At 37.8% G+C, this 18,972-nt stretch overlaps 1 protein-coding gene across 21 annotated transcripts in view; it reads right to left on the reverse strand.

Moving 5' to 3' along the window:
• The window catches only part of MEF2C (myocyte enhancer factor 2C), a 191,394-nt gene that overhangs the window by 19,305 nt on the left and 153,117 nt on the right, over window positions 1-18,972 (reverse strand). For 14 of the 21 annotated variants that reach the window (XM_075180780.1, XM_075180733.1, XM_075180653.1 and 11 more), the window contains 2 exons: window positions 12,372-12,558; window positions 8,294-8,341 (listed from right to left, as the gene is read on the reverse strand). In XM_075180780.1, the coding sequence (XP_075036881.1) occupies window positions 8,294-8,341; window positions 12,372-12,558 (235 nt within the window). The remainder of the gene's footprint in view (window positions 1-8,293; window positions 8,342-12,371; window positions 12,559-18,972) is intronic. The other 7 variants (XM_075180752.1, XM_075180691.1, XM_075180832.1 and 4 more) reach the window with 3 other exon arrangements.

An 18,972-nucleotide genomic window follows, 5' to 3' on the forward strand; every position in this document is an offset into this window, starting at 1 on the left:
GAGGTCTGATGGCATGTATGGGACATATGGGAAGGTCTGATGGGCATGTAAAGAGATCAGAGGGGCACATTAAGAGATCTGAGGGATTGTGGATGCAGTAACAGTGTGAGCTACTGTTAAAAGAGTATAAACACTCCTCCGCTGGACACAGCAGCGAGGTAAGAGGTGTGCAGTGCAGAGCTGTGCTGATTTTAGGAATATTCTGAACATTTTGGCATTGTTGGATAGTTTCTTTTTTGCTTAGCAAGATATTGTAAATTATGTTAAATTTTCAATATATGTGTGCACATGTTTATACTAGGTACATGTATATGCACACATATATAGACTATATAATTAACAAGTGACATTAATACTTTTTATTCTGTGCGTTCTGCTGGGACTGTATATGCCACATATGTCATACTTGCCTACTCCCGGAAACTTGTCATTTTGCAGCCCCCCCCCCCAAAAAAAAACCAAAACCCTGTAACTTTCGTTGCTGGGGCGGGGCTAAAATGACGCGAATGGCCGCGCCCCACCCCCTCCCGCCCTCCAAAATGGAGCGATTCTCTGTGAATTCCGGGATGCGGAAGAAATGCCAGCTCTCGCGCGAGCCCGGGAGACTGACCCGAGTCTCCCGGACTTTCCGGGATAGTTGGCAAGTATGACATATGTATTGTACGTATCATTCAGTGTCTTGTCTGTCAGAGCAGAGTGTACATAGACCCACATTCAACAAGAGACATTTCTTAAGATGGCTCCTTGATGAATACAGACGTGCGTACGACTGAATTACATGTGTTTTCAAAAACCGCAGTTTACACTCGTTTTGCGTGTCTTAATGAATCAGGTCCATCATGTATAGAATAGACTTTGTCACAGCATGTCTCCGATAGACTTTGTCTAAAACTCATTATAGGGAAGAAATGCATGGATTTTACATGTTAATGTGGCACCACATGCAGTCTGAGTATGGCTTCTGCTCAGAAATTAGGATTTTTTTTCTAGGTGGGCTATATACACGTCTTACTGACTAAAGATAAAGAGAGTGAAAAAAAGGAACCTGTTTCCCCTTTTGTAATTAAATAAGGAATGGCCATTGCTTCAAAAGGGGAAAATGAATTTTCAAAACTGATGTAAATATGACTTAATTTTACAGTAAGCATTTAATTTACTATGACAGTAAAACTGAAAAAAATATTCTGAGTTGCTATGAATAAAAATGAGCTGTAGTGTTGCTGATTGCACAGCCCTTCACTGCATCACTTAAATAGTTCATGAATTGCATGTGATACAAAAGACCTTTTAAAATACAAACTACCTTTTCTTCAGGAGAAACTGGGAACATAACTTAAATTAAAATGAAGTGAATTTAAATGAAAAATAAATGACCTAAGTTGAATGATCATCACGTTACACTGCTGCATTTCTAAATACCCCAACCCCCCCCCCCCCCCCACACACACACACACACACACACACACTTTTCCAACATCTTCTTGTATAAGATCATCAAACTTTGATAACCCTAAAGACAGACAACTCTTTTCTACTTTTCATTGTATATATTCAAAGTCACCATATTGTACAATCAAACTAGCTTGCATTAAATTGTCTTTTGATTGCTTATTTCAAATCTGGCAGTTGAAAAGATAAAGAGATGCATTACCACTTGATTGTTTGGGTGGCTTTTTACAACAACTAAATCACCTTCGTGGAAGCCTGTGCCAGTTTAAGTTGCACAATTTGTGGGCCAGTTGGGTTTTACCTTCTGGTTTATAGACCAGGCCCTGGTTTCAGTACATTTTTTATAGAGATATACAGTTTACAATTGAACATCCAAAGTGGTTAAGAAGCTGAACATACCAAGTACTATATCATACTTGCCTACCTTTGACAAGTTGTATCCGGGAGAGGGGCGTGTCTAGAGGCGGGGCAAGGTGGGCATGCCCGTCAGTGGAAATGTGCGTCCAACTCTAAATGAGGCCCCAAGTCTGCAAACCAGCCTGTTGCTGTGTGCTACTCTTATTAGAGAAGCATCTCCTGGCTCCCAAGTAAAAGAGAGCTCAGTAATATACAACATGTGCTATATATGAATGGGTGATTTTTTAAAATTTAACTACACACAAAAATGGTATTATTATGCTGGTTACTAAAACGTACTGTAATAATTCCTGAAATTGGACTTCTGCTTAAAATCACCTGCTTCAAATGCAGAAACACACTGTTGCTGCCATTTGAAATATATGTTGCTAAAGACTTACACTTCTTAGCAAGAGCTGTAACCATGGAAACCAACTGCAGACTGTGCTGATTATATCTATGTTTGCAGAGGTTGCTAAAGCTGGGTACACACTACACTGTTTTCGTCCAATAATTGGCTCAAACAGCCGACATACGACCGCTAGTTCAAAAGTCGGGTCAGTGTGTACAGTTACACGATGGTCAAAAGTCTGCCCAAATGGACGATTATCGCCTCATTTGGTTGGTCGTACCGTTTAATATTTTCGTTCCAATCTCGTTTCCGCTGTGTAGTGTGTATAAACTTCCGACCGATCCACAACAGTGAGTACGAAATTACAGTCATTGCTCACGACAACATGGCTTTAAAAAGTTGCTAAAGGGACGTCCGCTCTTCCGTTTATCGTCCTAAACAAGGCTAGTGTGTATGCAGTCCATGGACCGAGCGATCGGAACATCGATCGCATGTAAAAACGCTCGGCATAAAAAGTTGGTCGAAATTTCTGTAGTGTGTACCCAGCTTAAGGAGTAGCAGTCTTTAAGAATCTATCAAATGGCAGTAACAATGTGTTTCTGCATTTTAAGATGACAATTTCAGGCATAAATAATACCAAGTATCAGAAAATATTCCAGAAAGTTGTAGCATCTAACATAATGATTTTAATAATTTGTAAGTATTTAAGTGGAGTTACCCTTTATGTGTAGTGTAAAGAGACAGTTTTGTTCCTGTTCTTACAGGAGAAGTGTACATAGAAGTGTACAGTTATGTGTAATGGGACAGCGAGTCTAACAGTTGTAAAGACAGAAGAAGAGTGTTAGAGCGAATAATTCCCTGTCTTTTACACTCATTTTTTTTCTTGCCAAACTGAAACTTGCTGCTGAACAACCTCCAGAGCGTATATTTCAAAGCCATTACAGCAGATTAATGACGAATTATTCATGCAAAATTACCTAAAAATGATAACGAGCATACAGTCTTGGTGATTAAATAATTCATGGCTAAAGTAACTATTCCAAAGCTTAGAGTGCCATGAGAGAAAATTAAGCAGGAAAGCTAAAATGACTCTAGCTCAACTACATCTTTATAATGAAAATAACAGATACAACAATGCCTACTAAAATAACCAGCTGCAAAATATTAACCACAAGCACAAACTGTAGCAAAATAAAATTAGTTGGCAAATGAAGTGAGCGGTTCCACAGGGAAATATCAGGCGTTGTCACAAGATCTATTTCTGTTGCCCAAATAAACAATACATGTTTACATAGTAATTTATCAGCGTAGCTTTGTGCAAGAAAGACTCTTCACTACCTGTTTGAGAATTACAATCCCGCTGTTCTGCTTAAACTTTTCCAACTTGTACACGAGGCTTAAATACTCGGCCATAGCCCTGCTTTCATAATTTGATCGTGCCACAATTCTGCAAAGTGGTTTTATAATCATAACTGTGTCAAGTAATTTCAATTACTTCAAATTGATACCGCTCTGTAATGAATGCTGGGAGCTTGCACACATTTCTACACGGTCAACATAAATGAACTGAGTTATGCTATCATCTTGTTGTCTTAATGGAATTTGAGCACTGAATTACTTTCAATTTACCAGGCACCTGAAAAATATCATGTAACTCGGTGATAATTGCATGTAATAACAATTATTAAACACCGGGGTACATCTTGGCTTCATGTAACACATGTGAGGTAAAATGTAAATTTAATTTGCATTATTTTGTATTAGGATGTTATTGTAATTAATGAATGGAATATTGGGTTTATTATATATATATTTTTTTTAAAAGTGTAAGTTGATAATACTGTTTTATAATTAATGGTATAATGCACTGGCTGAGCAAAGTACAGTGAGGACTAACTGTAACCACAGTTCATGAGCTCACCACTTTATATACAGACAAAACTGCACTGTAATGTGTGATCTTTTGTATAATGAGGTGCAGGAACATAGTCTGCGAATGCAACAGACGACTGGGGCAGCTGGATGGAAGTACTATCATTTTACTTTATTCTGCACAAAGAAAGTACATATTTTTTATTTTTACCATTATCTGTAAAAAGAAAACTCTTTAAAGACGCTTTCCCAAATTACTGCCAATCAAAGCACTTCTTCCGGCCTAATGCCTCACTGCATCGTTGCATCGCTTTCCAGTGCAAACTATTGTGCATTAAGATCTTTGCATGTACCTAGGAACACATGACCCATTGAATATTTCAGTATCGGAGCAGTTGAAAAAAAAAAGAAGTTTGCAAAGACAACTCTCCATCTGGTAATTTAACTATCAATCTACCCTTTTGCTTTTGCATTTCAGAGCAGTACGTGGCACTTGGTTAAATATCTTTTGAAGAGGAAAAATCTGCCCATCTCTATATATTTACATTTGTTATTTTTAGTTTGTGTCCAACGACTTTCAACCGACCCAATGCTCATCTGGCTAATCAATACAGGCAAGTTCAGTCATACCGCATTTAAGAGTTTTATAGCCAGGGCACTTTCATATCAATCCAGCAGTTTGGTTAACTCTGGATAAAATATATATAGTTTTAATGGATTAAAATAAAAGTACTTTTTGTGAAAGTTGCTGGCTACAAAACTTGTTTTTGATGTAACAAGACTCTTAGTTATTCCATTAGACTGCTCCCATCCACCCAGTTCGCAGCAGACATATATGCCTATATGCAAACTTTTGTGCATCTTGATGTGCAAAAGTAGACACTGAAGAGCAAAGATGGACAAAAAATGTAGGAAATTTCAAAATACAAAATACAAAAAAATGTCACAGACAAGCAAAATCTGCTGTTTTGTTGTGTTGCATCTTGCAGTTAGTATTGTAAAATGACCCTCAGTTAAAGACGGATTTGCCAATAGGCACAGAAGACTTATGCCTAAGGGCTGCAGTAGCTGCAGGGCAGCATGCAGGCTCTCTACTACACATACATTAGTATCCAGCCATCATATCCTGCCAGCCCCATCCGCAGAGTAAATTATATCCCTGGCGCCATGATGACTGTGAGATGGAGCCCAGCAGTGGCAGGATATGATGGTATATGGCTTTTCTAGGGGCATTTGCGACCCCTGTAGACTTTCACAGTATACAAAAATCTGTTATGCGTCATAGAAGCATTAAAGAGTAACTGTCTACTACCAGAAACTCTTGGCAACAAGGAAGAGCCAGAAGGGCCAGAAGATAAAGATACTTTGCAGGGCACAGACTACAACAATACTTACCAACTTTAGTAAGTTGGTTTCCAGGAGCCTGCGGGGGAGGTGGGCGTGATGGGGGGGCGTGGCTCCAAAATATGTGCCATTTTGGACCCGCCCATGTGACGTAATGACGCGAACGCATTTGGGACCTAATTCTGCCCACTTCACTAGGAAGTGGGCACTTCCTAGTGAAGTGGGCAGATCCGGAAGATTGACACACTCTCCCGGGTGTCCGTGAGACTCTCGCAAAATGCGGGAGTCTCCCGGACATTCCGGGAGAGTTGGCAAGTATGACTACAACAAAATATTATACTTTGAATGTAGGATGGATGTTTACTAGCCAGTGGTTACCTTTTTCAAGGTTCTACATGAGATCTCTTTTATCTTCTTTTAGCTTTAATTTGACAAGATGAGAGAAATACCATGTTGAACATATGAAAAATAGCTGGCATGCCAGAATCAGGACCAACGTAAGTTAAATATACCCTGGATATCTAGGTTAAAGAGAAGGCCAAACATTATTTTCATTATTGGAGAACCCTACTAGTGATTCCATCATAGATAGGCCAAGGTGTCTTTAAATTTGCATGGGGTTCCAATCATCACCCATTCTAAGCTTGGGGAATTTATCAACTATTTTTTTCTGTGGGCAAAAGTTCCAATTCTTCAAGACAGGCCGAAGTGACAGCTTTTTAAACTGCCCACAATCTTCCACAGATAGCATGTCTCCCTGTATAGGACTAAGGCAGGCCACAGCTGTCTGGCTCTTGGCTCAGGACTCATCCATTCAGTTCGTACTGCTTTCTATGAATTTCTCTATAACCGTTCTATACAACACAACAACGCCTTCATCGGGTGCATGGTTTATTTAACTTTTTTACAATTTACCCAAAAATTTAAAGCTGTTACAAGTCAACAGGATTTAGATCATATGACATATACTTGAGTCCATGCTTAAAGTTTTGCAACATATAAAAAATATTCTTCCCTTTCATAAGGAATAGAATGACACTAAAATGGTCAAGTACAGTTTTCAAATGTATGGTCCTTTCTATGGAAATTTAAACTGAGCCAAAAAAAACCCCCTAAACTCCAAATTTAGCAAAGATCATGAACTCCAAGATTATACCACATGATTATATCACTAATTTAAACCTATTAAACATGGATTATACAGGGCTCTCTGTCATTTAGAGAGAGACTGAACAAAGACAACATTTGCCATCTCTGAAACTGTACTGAAGACATACATCGCTCTTAAATAGATGTATTGTTCAGATATGTTATTAGGCAGACAATTTCAACTTTAAAATGAACTTGGCTGTTCATCTGGCTTTTGATCAAATCCCTTAGTGTCCTGAAAAACAAGTCTCTGCATATTAGATAATAAAGAGTATTCTTTAGAATCCGTCACAGCTTCAATAACGTCATTTTACATCTGTAATGGTTGAAATGACAAGACCAAGCCCACATTCTGAAATACTTGTTGCTGTACTCTAAATTTGGCATGTATACCTAGCTTCACTGACAAATAAATCATCTTGCTAAACAATCACTATATACCATAATTACTCTCTCTCTCTCCTTTATTTAATATACTTGTATTGATCCACAACCTACCTCTCTGCATTTTCCTAACTGATCTCGCCTGGTTTAACATAATTAAGCTGCATAAACAAAGGCCAACAATTACACACATATATAAATATAAATACACAGAAATAAACATATGTAAGTGGGCGAGGGACTAATTGCCTAAAGCTAATAGTAACGATACTATATATGTATATGTTTAGCAGAAGATATTTGTCTAGAAATATACTGAAGAACAAAGCAGAGCAGATTGTAACACTGAAATAAAGTTTAATAACTTGCACACCGGTAGCTAACTAAATAATGTGCATCTTTATTATTTGATCATCATTTAAGAACTAATATACATACATACATATATATATATATATATATATATATATATATATATATATATATATCTATTATATAAAAGCCTAGTGGCGTGTGTCTGTGTGTGGAAAAAAAAACCACGCTGCAGCGCCACCTGCTGGGCAGAGTTATACACTGACCTACTAAATTCTTAGTGTCTGTGGGGAAAAAAACTCAGAAAGGGCTGAAATTTGGTATACTAAAATGTTTTTAATTTGTTAATTTAATTTGTTAATTGTTAAAAGTGTTTATAAAGATTTTAAAAAAATATATATATATTTCTTGAAGGAGAAGTGACAGTTGGGAGTGGTTGGTGGTTGCCAGGGGTGACAGTTGGGAGTGGTTGGTGGTTGCCGGGGGTGACAGTTGGGAGTGGTTGGTGGTTGCCGGGGGTGACAGTTGGGAGTGGTTGGTGGTTGCCGGGGGTGACAGAGCGAGAGGAGTGTGATACTCAGGACCACTGAGAGAGATCCCTGTGTCTGGATAGACATCTGGATAGATGTGGCGATAAAGATGAAGGATGAGGTGATGGAGAAAAATGATGAGGTGGTGACATGTGGACACGTTAAAAAAGGGCGCTTGCGTCGGGAAGTAACGCTCTTCCCCTGAGGAGGCCTGGCCTAGCCCCAAATGCATGACAAGAACCTTTTTAACACCTTAAGTAGCTTGATTTGACTAGAATGCATTAGTATCATGCACGGGTTAACTTGTATATATATATATATATATATATATATATATATATATATTGTAGCTACCATATGCATTTTCAATTTCAGGGTCAGTCTGAACGTTAGACTTTGTTGGTCTTTAATTATCACAATATTTTTTTCAGTAAGGTTATTTTTTACGTTTCTAGTAATTAGTGAAAGTTAAGTAGGTTAGAAAGTACTGAGATCTATCATTTACCTGCACTGGTGCCTGCACCGCCTGTGAGGTCCCCACCCATCAGACCACCTAAGAATTAAACAGAATCGGCAGTCAGCATTGCTGCAATGGACCACAGATGCCACATCTTAGCTCACTTCCATAAAACTTCGGCTCATTAAAAGAGTTTTTACTATGAACTCACTTTGTCTATTTTGTGATAGCAATAAAAATAGCCCTGAGGTCTTGAAAATAAAGACAAAAAGCTAAGCCATGCACAAACCTTTTTACATGTTTTTATAAGCAATAAAGGGAAGTATTAATAATATTGCATTGATAAACCATATTCATGTATGTCATTAGGTTAAAGCAAAGTAGAATCATTTAAGGCCTGATTCATTAAGGATCTTAACTTGAGAAACTTCTTATTTCAGTCTCCTGGACAAAACCATGTTACAATGCAAGGGGTGCAAATTAGCATTCTGTTTTGCACATAAGTTAAATACTGACTGTTTTTTCATGTAGCACACAAATATCAACTTTAAATTTCAGTGTACAAATAAGCTATCAAGTATTTGTGTGCTACATGAAAAAACAGTCAGTATTTAACTTATGTGCAAAACAGAATACTAATTTGCACCCCTTGCATTGTAACATGGTTTTGTCCAGGAGACTGAAATAAAAAGTTTCTCAAGTTAAGATCCTTAATGAATCAGGCCCTTAGTTATTAATTTATTTATAATGTGTAACTGAATCTATAATACACTACACAATATATTTCCATTCTGATACACAGCCATCTTAAGAAGCGTGGCTAGTAAATTGATTGATATACAACACCCTAATTAAAACCATACATTCTTGAACTTCTTATACAGTCCTGTCAGTCAAAAGCACATGATAACTCACCGACCAATCATGCTGCACCACATTCATTCTGCAGCCACTGAACGAAATATCTGACCAATGAGTGAAAGAGCAGTACTGTCACTTTGTTCATACAGTCGCTACAGGAGAAACAGCACAACGGTCTGGTGTGTGGTCTGTGTGAAACTATTCACTTTGTCCTGTAGTGAGTGTATGGAGAGTGCAGGTACTCGGGAAGGGAGGCATGTCTTGGGGGGTGCAGTCCAAGGATTATCTCAGGGGGCAAATGCAGCAGAAATTGCCCTACCAACATATATTAAATGTACAGGGAAGATTATTGGCATGGAGCAGTATGTGACAATGATTAAGGTGACCCTTCTACTTTCCGTAAAAAAAGTTTCAAGCAATTAAGAGTTTAGAAAAGAGATTAGTGCCTTCCTTTTACTTACAGTCAGATATGTTATATGGCAAATGGAACACATTGTATATTGCCTGATGCAGTAACCTTGGTTAGTGGGGAGACAGAAATCTCAAGCTGCACTGTGCAAAACAGACAACATCAAGGTCCAACCAACTATCACTTTAGAACCAATATTTTCATTGAATTAAACTTTTCAGCTTTTTCCTAAAATACTGCTCAGATTATTCTCATTAATGGATTCAGTTATTCATGAGACTGAGGGGACATCAGGACTACCTTACTTGTGGCATTTTTGTCTTCTTGGCGGTTCCTTTAACATCGCTCAAAGTGTCTATAAATACCTCCCCGTTGTAGTGCAAACTTCATCCAATTAAAAGCATAGGACAAGATCCAATTTCTGCCATCTCAGAGCTGGTGCAAAAATCAAGCGTTTTTACAGAGTGAAAAATGTTCCTTCTCCATTCATCTATCTCATTTCAATAATCTCACTCTGCAAAGTGAGATCTTAGTTTTGCACTGTTCCATAAAACTAAGTGACGTACACTGTACTTGGCAAAGAACACCTTCATTCTGCCCAACTCCCATTGGCCAGCACAAACTTGTGCTGTTCTACAAGGCTGCCACCATGCCACAAGCCAATGTACTTTGTCAGAAATCTAGGCAGACCAGCGCAAATCGAGGCACATGACATCACCAACAGTAACTGTGCACAAGTCTCAGATGTGTTGCACTTCACAAATGAGGCCAAATAATTGTATTTAGTGTTCTCATGAGTGTCAGCCCATCTCGTTCCCATCAATTTAGTGTCAGTTTTAAAGGATACCTGTAATGATCAGGCTATAACAATACTACATTAGGGCGTTATTGCCCGAAATCCTACATTAGAGGTGAAAGCCTGTTGATGTTCCAGTGATGTGTGCACTGGGTGTATGATGAATATTTATACAGCCAGAGCACACATCAAGTAAGCAGTGTGCACCAGAAGATAGAGGCAGTGTCTGTTTAGGTAGGATGGAGATGTAAATTTGTGAAATAGTTAAGTTTAGGGGGAACGTTTACTAAAGTGTGGTTTATGGAAACCTCGGGTTTGAATGAGCTTTTACTAACGCTAAAACACTGAAAACCCGCTGGAAAATTACCAAATGCCACATTATACATTGCTGTCTTGATCTCTGTATTGAAAAGAATTCAAAGAGCTAAATCTACCAAGCTGCACCTTTTCAAACCACTGGAAACATTAAGAAAATCCCATCAGTTAAAAAAGAGGTGAGAAGTGAGATAGCTCAAACCACATGTGGATCCAGCTATATTGTATAATAAATAAATAATGCCAATGTAAAAAAATTTTTTAAAATAATGCCCCCTATCTATAAATAAATATTGTCCCCTTTAATTAAATAAATGTTTCCCCCCATCACATATGAACTGATATGGTCTGACAATATTGCATGCAGGTTCTTCTGAGCTTAACTGCACCATGTGACATGGGAAGTGTGCTCCCCATTCACATCAATGTGTCAGCAAAGAGCGATCTGGAAAAGTATAGTATTAAAAGTGCCAGTGTGACACCCCCCTTAAAGTTCACAACTACAACTACACATTCCATAATTCTGCAAAAAAGATATAGGGCCTGATTCAAATAAAGCAAAAATAAGGAGTAACTTTTCACCTTGGCAAAACCATGTTGCCCTGGAGGGGCAGGTAAAGAGATTTATAGTTGAGATATAGCATATCCTATATCAATCTTAAATTTCAGTGTAAAAATTAGAGATGCTCACTGACCCCGTGAACTGGTTTTGGTTTTGGATCTGGATTAGCTTCATGTTTTAGTTTTGGTTTTGGCAAACCCGCCCTCGTGTGTTTTGGTTTTGGATTTTTTAGAAAAAAATATATATAAAATCACATAATTTTGCTCTTTTTTTGTTCCTACATTATTATTAACCTCAATAACACTAATTTCAAGTCATTTGCAGTCAATTTTCACCACCTCACAGATCACAATATTATTTTCATACACTTTCGGACAAAGACTGCAGCGACCTGGCTGGATGCTAAGCGCCAGAGCAATGACTCAAACACACAGCAGTTCCTACCACATCTAGGACACATTGGCACACAGCAGTGACAGAAAAGAAAAATGGGGCTCTGCCCTCCCTCCCACCCACCGTTATCTTGGATCTTAAAAAGGAATACAAAAATTGCGAGATCCAATGACGTCACGATGACCTTTTGCCTTTTTTTTTTTAAATCCGAAAAAGCGCGAAGGGCTCGGTACTCGGATCTGCTAAGTTCGGGTATATTCGGTTCTCCCGAAGCTGAGCCTGAGCATCTCTAGTAAAAATAAAGTATTTGTGTGCTGCATGAAAAAGCAGCCAGTATTTTCCATACCTGCAAAATAATAAAATAATTTTCTCCCCTTGCATTATACATGGTTTGTCCTAGAGCAAATTTACTCCTTTTTTCTGTTTTGCGTGCATTAATGAATCAGGTCCATAGAGCCTAATGTTGCGTTAGGAGCAAACGAAAAAAAATAGAGTAAATTTGCTCCTGGACAAACCATTTGTTTTGCATGCAGACAAGTTACTTGCTATTTTTTCATGTAGCACATAAATACTTGATCTTATATATTTTTAAACTGAAATGTAAAAGTGATCTAAGACATGTCCTATCCCAACTATAAATCTGTCCACACATTTTAAATCGACCTCCCCTCCAATGCAACATGGTTGTGCCAAGGTACAAATTTGCTCCTAACTCAGCATCAGGCCCATAGAGTGCACAGATACAGATAACTTATGTATTTGTTTTTCTGCATCACAAGACGCATCATACCTGGGTTACCTGCACTTGGTGGTCGATGTGTCAAGCCAGGAGACATGCTGTTTCTCTGCAAGGTTTGGTGGGATAATGGCAAAAGATTGTGGTTACCCAGTGAGCCAACTGAATTACTGTAAGCCAAACTGTTTGGATTGGTCACTGGGATGGAAACCGGCATCTCGAAATTGGGAGGTGGAACAGCCTGTGCATAAAATAAAGTGAAGTATAAATAATATTGTATTGATAAACCATATTCATGTATGTCATTAGGTTAAAGCAAACTCAACAAATTAAATATATTTAATAAATGAAATAATTATAAGCCAAATTCCAAATGGATCTCCTAGGCAGAAGTATGTAAATCATAATTGACATTTCATGCCATCAATTTGTTTTAAGTTTGATATCCCCCAATTGATAAGATGATAAAGTTATTGATTTTAAAATTTCTGTAGCAATCTTGTGATTTTTTTTAGTAATTTGTGTGATAGAGATTAAGCCTACATGTATCAATTCAGGTTGAAAAAATAGTAGTCTGAGCTCTTACATAAACCTTTATACCCTATTCATTATAACAGAACTAGGCATTTAGAGCCTATTAAACGTGCATTTAACCATAATATTTAAAAAATGATGTAAGCAAATGGGCCTGGACATGCACTTTTTCCTGACAAGCGTTGGTTCACTTTGCTTTGCGTCGATTTCAGTATTGCTTGCAATGTTCAGAAGTGTCAACACTCGGAAAAATACAATGGAGTTCTATGGGAATCCACAATAAGTACATAGTACGTTAAGCTGCAGGGAGCAGAACACTGTTTGAACACTCTGTTAAAAGCGAGGACTAGGCAGGAGGTTTTGGCGAGGTTTTTAATTAGCATTGTTTGTCCTAAGTGCTGCAAAGAAGATGATCAGTTTAAATGTTGTTTGTATACCAAACCATTGCAGAAAAAAAATTGTAACATTTTTGTATCTTTTCATCAATTGAGGGATATAAAAAAATGATATTGGACCCCAGTACTATCAATTGCCTATTTTGTTTAATCATCATCTATTTATTTATGTAGCACCACTAATTCCGCAGCACTGTACAGAGAACTCACTCACATCAGTCCCTGCCGCAATAGAGCTTACAGTCTAAATTCCCTAACATATAGACAGAAATAGACAGTCTAAAGGAAATTTAATAGCAGCCAATTAACCCACTAGTATATTCTTGGAGTGTGGAAGGAAACCCACGCAAACACGGGGAGAACATACAAACTCCACACAGATAAGGCCATGGTCAGGACTCAAACTGATGACCCCAGTGCTGTGAGGCAGAAGTGCTAACCACTAAGCCACCATTCTGCCCTACAAGTACTACTGCAGAGGGTAATTTCTATCCAGTTACAATATATTTAGGTATAGCTTTGTTTTACTGCTCCAGCGCTTTACATAAATGTCTAAGTAATGCAGTACAACTTGTAGCCAGCAGGCCGTGATCTTTTCACTATACCAATTGATATTTATCAGATGTTGTGACATGTAGGCTAAGCTAATGATGTGCAGTTGTATTCACTTTTACATATACAATCAAACTATGGACATTATGTATTAAGCATTGGTTTTATAAAATTGGCGACTTTGCCGGCATGATTTAAAATGGCAAAATTATTGAAGACAAAACCCAGCGCGTGGAGGTGGTAAATATACATTTCTCAGTCTTATTTTGCCTTTTTTTAAAAAATGCCCTTTTCATCCAACCGGCAAAAAAACGCTGAAAATCTGCAATTTTATAGAACCAATAAAGTAAAAAAAACGAATTTCTACCCATTACATTTAGCAAATGTAAGCAATGTATTCAAGTTTCAAATAGGATGTAAACTGAGGGGTCTTTGTCACATTCTTAAACATATACTGAAGTAAAAGAATCAAGGACCAATAAATCATTATTCATCTACATAACAGTTCTATACAAATCTTCTAATAGCAAGGACGGTGATCAAATATATTTCAAATAACAGTTAAAAAAAAGTGCCTTCATGTGATCTAATATAGATAATAAATTAATTTACATGCATTGTACAAATAATATAATATGGATTATACATTTCAATATCCCCAATTGATTTAAATGTATTAATCCTGGAACAACAAGGCATGGCAAGGGTTAATAAATGTTCCATTCTTTGCAGTAATGTCTAGCAGCTGTTCGCTGGCCATGCGTGTGTCCCTGGAACATTTGTGACATTCACGGAATGGCTGTCATTTAAGTTTCATGGAAAAAAACCTACCTGTTGGAAACAAGGTAGTCTTTATTCATAGATCGATAAGATTTGTTATTAATCCTTGGACTAAAGCCCCTTACACCACTTAAGCATTGTAAGATATACACATTCAATAAGTATAAAAAAATTGAGATTTATAATACAGTCCCAGTAAACAATAAAGTATAAAAGTGGACTACAAAACAAAGCTATCTATGCTTTATGGAGAAAGAAAAGAAACTGTAAATCTATGTATAGTGAAGTATTCACATTTGCACAGTGGCTGCTACATACAGTATAGAATTATATTTTTTGTACAATAAATGAAAAATACTTTTGGTTTTCGATGTTGCCAAACCAGACCCATTTCAGAAAATGATTTACAGAAAAAATAATTTATCAGCCAAAATGTAATCATTTTATGGTCTAGAATCAATTGCATGGTTTTCTGTATATACGAGAGAGAGGCTCTAATTTTTATTTAGACCTGTTTTTTTCTACACTTAGAACCAGGTGTAGAATTTGAGTTATTATTCAATTACACTTTGTAAGCTCATCCAGATATTGGGGTTTCAGTTCATGTTTTCTGCTCTATAAACAAATGGTAATCAATGTATTGAGACTGATAAAATGCTGATACTGTAATAACTGTCCCAGCTTACGTATTTTGTACATTTAGTGCGGTGTGGACTTTTCCCTTTAACTTAAATCATACAAACATAACAACTATTTATCCGTGTAACTTTTGTAAATGACAACAAGTGACGTGTATGCCTAATGTACTAACCTAGCTGTATTACAGAGCAAAGCAGAATTCATTGTCATCAATTGTTTGTAAAGAGGTGAAGCTTCTAAATGAAATAACACGTACGTACTATGTGGTTATGCTGTATCATGTTGCATTTTGTACTATATGTTGGATGTCTACTTCACTGGCTGAACTGAAATGTATTCTCTTCATGAATAGGTTGATGTAATTCCTCAGACAAGAATGTGCCCGCAATGACCCACACACTTTTCTCTAGTAATTAGGTGAGCTTCTTTAATCTTAAGCAGTTTTAGTAAAGCGCTCTAACGATGTTCTACTCAGAAGTACAAATGCAAGTATAATTATTATCAGCTGTTTTTGAACCACAAAATTCATGTCCTTAGGCATTTTCTGCGGAAACTTGAGCGACCCTTTTCATAAAGTGCTATAGCCAGCCTTTTCTGCTGGCACGGGCAATGTTTTCTTATGGACAGAGAAGTCAGGTTCTTTTTGTGCTGGTGGTTAGAGATATAACCCATGTTTCATATCCACAGCCCAGCTTTTTCAATGGATCTTTCTTTCTGCATGAGCAAAGGCTTACTCTTGTGCATTTTAACTGCTGGGATGTGTTTTTTCGCCACCCCTAGTTTGTGGTCAGGTGGGCAAGACAAGCCAAAAATGGATCTAGTGTGCCATGTGTTTAGAGCGTCTGTGAGGCTGTCATTTTGATGGTGCCATCCTTCCTGTGTAAAATGGCAGTGTCCAGCCTTCAGATCAGGACACCCTATACTTTTAAACCACAAGAACCACAGTCTGAATTGCCCTTTTTGTGGAGTACAAGGTCAGTAATTGATTCTAGACTCCATTTGTTTCATTTCAGGGTTTTCATTGCAGAGGTTTCCAAGTCCATATATTTTGTTTTAAAAAGCAGCATTGACATATTAAGCCATTTATGTGACTGCTCCTCTTTTAATCACCAAGAGCACAGCAAATACATTCAAGATAAGACAGTCACATCGTTTCTTGCTACGATAATGATCTCATACAAACGTACAGCCATGTTTACTCTACTCTTGGGTTTGCTACATATTTCAGGCTGCTTTGGTGCAAATGAAATTCCTTCTATCTTTATGATCTGTGTTCTCTAATCAATATTTGCACAGGACAAGTGAATAACTCTAAGACTTGTGGATTTCACATAACCCAGTTAAATGCCCTTTCCCCGCCTGCCAGTAATCCTTTCCTCCTGTCCGTCTCACTGCCAACAGCTGCTATTGCTGTGATCAACATGGGTTTTAAAAGGCATTCGTGTCCCTGCTCTCAAATTGCATCTCTGCTGCATAAGCATCTAAAAGAGCTTGTGTGAAAACATACTGTAACTATGCAGTCACCCAAGAATTTGAGGGCATCTTAACAGGGTGGTTCGGATAGAAGAGCACAGAAAGTTAGATACAAAAACTGTATACCATTGCTCTCAGCTACCAGCCTATGAACACATTTCAGCAATAATTAAATATATTATATTTATTTGTTATACTATACTACTGCACTCTATTTATTTCAGCATCATCGTTGCAAATGTTTTTTTGTAGACCTACAAGGGTTTGGGATACATTAATCAGGAATGCTGGTACTTTGAATTTCCCCGATAACAGGATTTTCTATCATTTGGAGCACCATGCCTAAAATATATTAAACTACAATCAAGCGTTTCTCTGTACAAGCTCTGGCAATCTTCTCTATATTAAATTATTTATTAGTGCTCTTCCTAGGAGTACACACCTGGTGATCAGGGGTCTTTTTATGAAGACCCCTCCAGTAAGAAGATTTTTTTGTTATCTCTGCTTCTCACAGCAGTAGAAAATCTTCTATCGGACAATTTATCAAATAAATGTCACCAGGGCAGCTGAATGATGCTCAATTCTGCAGCGACACCGACAATAGTAAGAGAAGTCTGAGCGCTCACCAGGCCTGTCTGGTGTCAGTCAGCGTATATGTGAGCACTTGGCCTATCATTTCTAGATTCGGTAAAAAAAAAATAAAGTTAAATACAAAAAATATTAAAAAAGAATCTTCCAAAAAATGACTTTAAAAAAAATCCTGAGATGGAGATAGCAATTAGAGGATAGCAGAGGTACTTTTCCTTGCTAAAGAGGCTTCCCATGCTCTGCAAAGGCTACTGCCAGCGACAGTCTTCACTGGCCAGGGGGATTTAATAAATCCCGTTTTCGCCAGATCTAGGGGTTTTCTTCTATTGACAGATACCCATATCTGCATGTATGATAGCAGAAGTAATTATGTACTTTTTCGCCTTCCTGGTTTTTGGAACTTTCTGAATATGGGATCTTTGGGTAAGATATTGCATACATATGTATTTCAGTGTCCCCACTGATTGGGGGACCTGGAAATTAAGACACTATTGCTTTATTCAGTGGCTGTTACTGAAGGCATTTTCTAACCAATATGTGTTATGCCAACGACCATATAATATATTTTGAATACATCCTTGGTGTAGGTGGTTATATTTATAAGATTTGACTGTTTGTGCTCATGTGAGTTTATTTTGATTCAATTGATTCTGGAAACAGCCAATCATATTTATAATAGCTATACTGTCTAGAATTATGTGTTCATACTATGTGTGACTTTTAATCCATTACTATAGACTTTTGCTCACTAGTGATCTATAAGTTTGGATACACACATATCGGTTCAACCATTTAGCCAAATGATAGGTTCTGTGCACAATTTGAAAACACACACACACACAATGTGCCAAATTTCACCAATCTTGTCACCTCTTCAGATCAGCTACAATATTTTTCCACATTTAATAAATAAACCCTGACCCCTGTTTTTAGTAGATTTTTTTTTATTAAAGCCCAAAACACTATGCAAAGGGCCAAACTATTGCTCTTTATGTAGGAAACCAGTAATATGGTCATTATGGACCTCATTTAGAGTCGGACACAAAGTCCTTTTAAGAAGTGCAGGAGTGGGAGTGTGCCGCAGCTTGGTAGGGTATTACGAGTGGCAAGCAACCCCAGTTGTGTCCCACTCTTAATACCCTATCGAGCTGTGAGCAGTTCCTGCAGCTAGCTAACGCTTTCGCCACCTAATTCCTGCCGCACAGCTTTAGCCCTGTTTTGATGTGTGTTGCGTCTGCACCTCACTGCGACTAGGATGTATTTACATGGTCACGCCTTCACAATCCGTGTTCCTCCCATTCTCTCCTAGTGAGTCGCAAGCTGTCGCAAGTGTTAATTGCGTCCAAGATGCAGGCGGAATTGGGGCTTTGTGCACATGCGTGGTAGTGTATTTTTGTTGGATGCGCCTAAAACGGACTTTGCCTCCGACTCTAAATGAGGTCATATATGTACAAATACAGTCAGTAATACCTTTAAAAACACCATGTTTGGCATTTGATTTTACTGTAGTAGTAGGCTGAATGGCATTAACTATTACAGAGACATAGCACAGAACATTTTTTACATAATAAATTCCCTAGGCTGTGTTAAAGCCTTAGTGCACTATTACACAGGTTAAGCAGAAGGCTCCACAGGAAGCAGAATGGAAGGAGAATACAACACACATTTGCATACATATGCCATCCCACTCATAG

This window comes from Mixophyes fleayi, chromosome 1 (genome assembly GCF_038048845.1).
Source record: "Mixophyes fleayi isolate aMixFle1 chromosome 1, aMixFle1.hap1, whole genome shotgun sequence".
NCBI classification, from domain to species: Eukaryota; Metazoa; Chordata; class Amphibia; order Anura; family Limnodynastidae; genus Mixophyes; species Mixophyes fleayi.